At 51.9% G+C, this 6,884-nt stretch overlaps 1 protein-coding gene across 1 annotated transcript in view; it reads left to right on the top strand.

Annotated features, from left to right (window-relative positions):
* Nucleotides 1–6,884, top strand: part of MARCHF2 (membrane associated ring-CH-type finger 2) — a 14,433-nt gene that overhangs the window by 215 nt on the left and 7,334 nt on the right. The window contains exons 2-3 of the mRNA XM_007460626.1: nucleotides 8–60; nucleotides 3,889–4,116. Coding sequence (XP_007460688.1) covers nucleotides 3,941–4,116 — 176 coding nt within the window. The 5' untranslated portion in view covers nucleotides 8–60; nucleotides 3,889–3,940. The remainder of the gene's footprint in view (nucleotides 1–7; nucleotides 61–3,888; nucleotides 4,117–6,884) is intronic.

A 6,884-nucleotide genomic window follows, 5' to 3' on the forward strand; every position in this document is an offset into this window, starting at 1 on the left:
GGACCAGGGCCCGGGCAAGCGGAGGGGCCTGCGCGGCCGCCCGGCCCGGCCGCGGATCAGGTAGGAACGGGCGGGAGGATGGGGCCGGAGGGTGCCGATCCGCAGGCCGCCCCCGAGTTTGAGGCCCGAGCCCGGCCCCCAGGCGGGACGGCCGGGCTCGGACAGTCGGCCTCAGCCTTCCTCCGGACTAGGTGATCGCAAATTTCCGTCTTTGCAGAAGGCAGGAGGTCCTCTGGGGGCCGGCACACAGTAGGTGCCTCTCTGAGCTTCGGTCTCCTTATCTGTGAAACAGGGTCACCCTAGTACCAACCTAATTGGGCTGTTGGGAGGAATCAGGAGGTGGCAAATGAGGAAAGCGCTCTGCACACAGTAGGTGGTCGGTAAATGAGCAGTCACCTTCCTCAACCTCCTCCTCAGAGGGGCTCTGCCAGGAAAATAGTAAATATAATGACCCAGGCACTTGGTTAGCAGAGTGCCTGGCTGTTCGTGGGTGCTCAAAACGGGATAGCCAGAATTTATAGGATTAGGTCATTTAGTCCTCTAGCGACAATATTAAGTGGAAGTACTAGAAACGTTCCCTGCTATACGGATGAGGAATCAAGGCTCAGAGAGGTCAAGCCTTTTGCCCAGGGCTACACAGCGAGTAATGATCAGAGCTGCGATTAGAGCCTGGCCTTCAGTGCAGGGCCATTCAAGTACTGAAGGGCATACAGGAGCCTCTCTGTGGTAAGTGAAGAGGAATGAATGCATTTGACAGGCTCCATGTTTATCCTAAAAAATAATAACAGTGAGCATTTGTTGAGTGCTTACTGTGTGCCAGGCACTGGCTGTGCCTTGTCTCATCAAACCCTACCAACAGCTCTGTAAGCTGATGACGGTAATTATCATAAGAGCTAATATTTATCAACTTTCTCATATTTATGCATGTATGAGCTGGGTTTCGCTGGGACCCCCATTATACAGAAGAGAAAACTGAGGCACAGAGAGCAAAGCAGCTGGACTGAGATGACACTGTGGGGAGCTAGGGCCCTCTGACTCTTCTTCCCTTGGTTTCCTACCCTCAGAAAAAAGGAGTCTGGGTAGGTGTGGAAAGGTTGTTGTTCCCCAGCGCCACCCCAGACAAGCCTAGCCACGGGCGAGCTTTGCTGGAGGAATTGAGCCTGGCTGCTCCTTCCCAGGAAGCCCTCAGCAGACACAGTCCACTAGCTTCATCAACTTATTTGACAAAGGAGAATAATGAGGCCCAGAGAAGCCAAGTGTCTTGTTCCAGGACAGACAGCATTAATAACAGAGGCAGGACTTAAAAGAACCCAGATCTCTTGAGTCCCAGACCCACTCGCTGGACTAAGTTCAAATCCTGGCACTGTCCTGACTTAGCTGTGTGATCTTGGGCAAGAAGCTGCCCCTCTCTGAGCCTCAGTCTCCTCACCTGTCAAATGGGGGTAATTATTGGACTTACGTCATAGTTTTGTTGTGAAGACTCAGTGAAATCCATCTCTCAAGCACTGGGCCAAGTTTGCTCGAGGCATTGGCTCGCTCTGCCATCCCAGCAGCCCCAGAGCTGCAGCCACCGTATCCTTGCATCCAGCCTCGAGTTTGGCCTCTTGCAAGCCCAAGCCTCTGTGCTTTGCACAGATCTCTAGCCTCTAAATATTTCTGATTCCCATCATGGGTGCTGGCAGACCAGGGTCTGGGGGGCGGGGTCAAGAGACCTGGCTCTCCCAACCCTGCACTTACACAGAGGAGGGGCTGAAAAATTAATGCAGGAACTCTGTACTAGACACAGGGCCAGGTGCTGGAGAGACTGATGAGTGGAAGACAGACGTGGTTAAACCAGGAGATGAAGAAATAAGAGCATTTCATGGGAATTCCCTGGCGGTCCAGTGGTTAGGACTCTGTTCTTTCACTGCTGAGGGTCCAGGTTCAATCCCTAGTCGGGGAGCTAAGATCCCACAAGCGTTGCGGCGTGACCAAAAAAGAAAAAAAGGAAATAAGAGCATTTCAGGCCCGTAGGCAGAGAGTCTTCTGCGCTGTTCCTAAGGCCGCTGAGTCACTGGACCCCCTGGGTCTGGCCTTTACCTGGTTCTTGGATGGATCGAGAGGGATCCCACTGTGGCTGTATGCCTGAGCACCCTCTCCAGTATCTGCTGACTCAGGAATAAAGGCGGCATTGGCCTCTCAAAAAAAAAAAAAGGAAAGAGCATTTCAGAGAGGGGTACATTCTGTAAGGGCAATAATGTGGACACCAATGGCACTTTGACCAGAGTGGTCAGGGAAAGGCTCTCTGGGGAGGTGACCTTTGAAGGGGACACTTATAACAACTGTTTGAGTTCAGTAAGCTTAGCACGGTACCCGGCTTGCAGTAGGTACTTAATAAACAGTAGCTGCTATTATTATTTTGGTGATTTGCAGGCCTTGCATTAGCAGATTTTACCAGTGTTTTTGTTTTTGTTTTTCCCCTGACAGTAAAAGAAATGATAGAACTAAATATACAGTAGCTGTGATGTTTCTTGTGTTGCCCAATTACTTGCAGAAATGTGAAGGCCAATCCTTGGAGGGGCAAGAGGAGTGGATTCCCCTCTGCCTGCATTCCCTTGGGTAACCCAGCGACTTCTCTGCTGGCCTCTGAGCTGGAAATTCTGGTTGCAGGCACTCGGAAGGGACAGCAGTGTACACAACATGGCAGGCCTGGCCCCTGCCCTGAGGATGTTATCTCAGTCACGCAGCCTTCCTCCCAGCCTCCTCCTGCCTCTGGGCTGACACTTGCTTATGTGGCCAACAGCAGCCCAACTATAGAGGCTCAGAAGGGCCTGCTGAGCCTGGAGGTCTTCTGGCTGAGCTGTTCAGAGACTGTTGATCTGGCAGCAGACTGTCCTGGTGCAAAAAGTTAGCCGATGACTTACACTGCTTCCCTCCCGCCCCTCTTTGGGTCTCAGAGTTTGGCTGGCAAGGGTTGGTAAAAAACAATTGTGGGGGGACCTCAGCGAGTGTTTCGGGGGTCTCTGGATCATAGTTCCTAGGGACAAATGGTGGAGTATGAGACAAGTTTGGGACAGAGATCCTTAGCTCCAGGGCACCTGTATTGGCTTCAAGAGGCCTCTGTTACTTTCATGAAATTCTCCAAGGGAAACACAAGACTCGCTGGCTGGTTCTGTGACGGAAGAAGAGCTTGCCAAGGGTTCCTTTTGGCAGGTCAGACCCTGGGGTGGGGGACAGAATCCTGATGAAGTCTCCCACCCAGAGCAGACTCCAGATTGCTCCGGTGGCCTCTCCTTGGGGACAGAGGCATGGGTTAGAGCAGCTGCTCTGGTGGGTGGGGACAGAGACTGCCATGGTCCTCCCCAGCCTGGGCCACTTCCTTGATAGCCTGAGTTATCAAGGAGTTCAGAGCCCCACAAGAGGCCGTCAACCAGGAGGGTCAAAGTGACTCACTATCCTGGTCTGCTGGGCCAAGTTTCTAGCTCAGTTCTGGCCCACTCCAAGGTGGGTATGAGCCCAGGCCTGGCAATCCAATCCATGGAGAACAGTCTCTACATGGTTGGCGGGCATGGTTCTGTTCCTGGAAAGCGCCAAGCACAGGGCCTGCTACACAGAAGGTGTTCAATCACTGTTAGGTGCTGTTATCATGTCTGGAAAGGTGATATTGGGGGTGACCTGCATGCTTTGCAGGCTGGGCCGGGCTGGCCTTTCTTAGGAGGGTCAGAGGTAATATAATCAAGCCCCTGAGATGTGCCAGGCCTGGGCTGAGCTGCATGTGTGACCTTATTGAATCCTCACAGCCCCCTCCAAACCCCCATTGTACAGATTGGGCAACTGAGGCTCAGAGAGCTGGATTCGGTGTGTGGCTTGCTAACCTTGCCCTTAATCTTCCTGCCGGCCTCTCCCCAGGCTCCTGGGACCATGGGCCTTGGGCCCTGAGGACGCGGGGCTCCCTGTGGCCATGACGACGGGTGACTGCTGTCACCTCCCTGGCTCCCTGTGCGACTGCTCCGACAGCCCCGCCTTCTCCAAGGTCGTGGAGGCCACGGGCCTCGGGCCACCCCAGTATGTGGCACAGGTGACTTCAAGGGACGGCCGGCTCCTCTCAACTGTCATCCGGGCCTTGGACACACCGAGGTTAGTGGTGGCCAAGCAGGGATCTTTGCCTTCACTCTCTTCGCTCTCGGGCCCAAGGGATTTCCTCCCAGCCCTGCCTGGGGTCTGAAATCCAACTGCGGGAATCCCCTGGCGGTCCAGTGGTTAGGGCTTGGTGCTTTCACTGCCGGGGCCTGGGTTCGATCTCTGGTCGGGGAACTAAGATCCCACTAGCCATGGGCCAGAAAAAAAAACAAAAAAGAAATCCAGCTACCTAGAGGGGCCAGGTGGGCAAATAAACAAACCAGTAATCACCACGTGGAAACTGGCTAGCCAGGTCTGATTCTTCACGAAAAGCAGAAACTCCAGATTACTGGGTAAAATCTGAAGGTCCAATGTTGGTGAGTAGCTCACATCTTGGGGGGGCTGCTTGAGAAAATGGCTGGCTGTGGACTCAGGGTGCCTGGGCTCAGGTCCTGAGTAGAAGCCTCTCTCCCTGTACATCCTGGGAAAAGTTGCTTCACCCCCGTATCTCTAAACTGGGGACACCTTCCTCACTGGGTTGTTTTGAGAGTACGTGGCTGTGGTCCACATAAAGTGCCCGCAAGGGGCTTTGCCACCTCATAAGCATTTGATAAATGTATTTAAACCTCAGTGCCAGCCTTCCACGTGTGAGCTGAGTCTGTCTGGTTCACCAACTTGTCACCAGTTCCAAGGAAAAGAGATTTAAGGAAACCCCACACAGATTTAAATCCACTTTAACTCATTAAGATTTAATCTGGCCACCAGTTTTTCAAGTTTAATGTATTTTCATGATGTTTACTTGAGACAATTTAATTCATAAGCTTTTCTTTCCAATTTTTTTTTATTGTTACGATATAACACAATTTAGCTTCTTGGCCATTTTATTTTTATTTTTTTAAAATTTATTTATTTTATTTATTTACCTTTGGCTGTTTTGGGTCTTCGTTGCTGCACGCAGGCTTTCTCTAGTTGTGGCGAGCAGGGGCTACTCTTCGTTGCGGTGCGCGGGCTTCCCATTGTGGTGGCTTCTCTTGTTGCAGAGCATGGACTCTAGGTGCGCAGCTTCAGTAGCTGTGGCATGCAGACTCAGTAGTTGTGGCTCGTGGGCTCTAGAGCGCAGGCTCAGTAGTTGTGGCGCACGGGCTTAGTTGCTCCGTGGCATGTGGGATCTTCCCGGACCAGGGCTCGAACCCATGTGCCCTGCGTTGGCAGGCGGATTCTTAACCACTGCACCACCAGCGAGGCCCTCTTGGCCATTTTAAAGTGTACAGTTCAGTGGCTTTAAGTACATTCACAGTGTTGTGCAACCATCACCACCATCCAACCCCATAACTGTTTTGATCTTGCAAAACTGAAACTCTGTACTCATTAGACACTCACTCCCCAGCCCCTGGCCCCCACCATCTACTTTCTGTCTCTGTGGATCTGACTCCTCTAGGGACCCCCTGTGAGTGGAATCAGACAGTATTTGTCCTTTTGTGACGGCTTCTTTCACTGAGCATCATGTCTTCAGGGTTCATCTGTGTTGTAGCAGGTGTCAGAGTCAATTCATAAGCTTTTCATTCAAAACATAAAAAGAAGCAGATGGAAGCCTTGCAGTGCTTTGGAGGGAGCCCACTGCCAGTCACCCTGTAAGTCTTTGCCTGGCCTCACTTCTTTCAGGAAGCCTTGCCTAAGCCCAGATGAGATTGGAGTTCTCCTTTTGGGCTTCCTCCAGGGTCTTGGTTTTTATGTCTGCATCTCCATCAGACCCCCTGAAGTCAGGACAGGGTCTGTGCTGCTTGAGCCAGGCTGGGAGCAAGGGGACCCTTGGTGGGCCCAGGGGCCTCCTAGCCAGAGCTGCCGGGGTGGGGGGCAGGGAGGAAGTCTCCCTCCATGGGGTTCCTGGGGGCCACTGAGTGAGTTGACGTCACCTTGCCCCACCCTCCCTTTTTACACCTGGGGAAACCGAGTCCCAGAGGGAGCTGGACCCCTGCCAGTGTCACTGAACAGAGCTGAGGCTTGAACCTAGGGCTCCCCCTTGGGTGTGGGGGGCAGGAGGAGAAGCCTGTTGGGTCCCATCAGCCTCCCCTGCAGCCCTCAGAGACCCAGGCAAGCAGCGGTACCAGAGTGGCCCCTCCGCGGGCAGCTGGTGGTCAGGACAGCTCTGCCCACTGAGACCGGCTGCAGGGCCCTCCTGATCTACCCCTCTGCCATTTTTTATTTTTTTGGCTGGATTGTATGGTAGTGCTATTTTTTTTTTAATTTTTAAATTTTTAATATAATTTTGAAAGGTTACAGTCCACTTACACTTATTACAAATATTGGCTCTATTCCCGGTGCTGTACAGTACATCCCTGTAACCTATCTTACACCCAATAGTTCGTACCTCCCACTTCCCGACCCTCACGTTGCCCTTCTCCTCCCTCTCCCCTCTGGTAACTACTAGTTTGTTCTCTATATCTCTGAGTCTGCTTTTTGTGTTGTTATACTCACTAGTTTCTTGTATTTTTTAGATTCCACACATAAGCGTATAGTAATTGTCTTTCTCTGTCTGACTCATTTCACTTAGCATGACACCCTCCAAGTCCATCCATGTTGCTGCAAATAGCAAAATTTCGTTCTTTTTGACGGCTGTCTCTTCTACCTTTTTATTTTGTTTTGTTTTTTTGCTGCACCGTGAGGCATGTGGGATCTTAGTTCCCCGGCCAGGAATCGAACCCGTACTCCCTGCAGTGGAAGCACGGAGTCTTAACCACTGGACCGTCAGGGAAGTAACCCCTCTGCCTTTTTTTTTTTTTTTTTTT

The sequence above is a fragment of the Lipotes vexillifer genome, unplaced genomic scaffold (genome assembly GCF_000442215.2).
Source record: "Lipotes vexillifer unplaced genomic scaffold, Lipotes_vexillifer_v1.1 scaffold1011, whole genome shotgun sequence".
Lineage (NCBI taxonomy): Eukaryota > Metazoa > Chordata > Mammalia > Artiodactyla > Lipotidae > Lipotes > Lipotes vexillifer.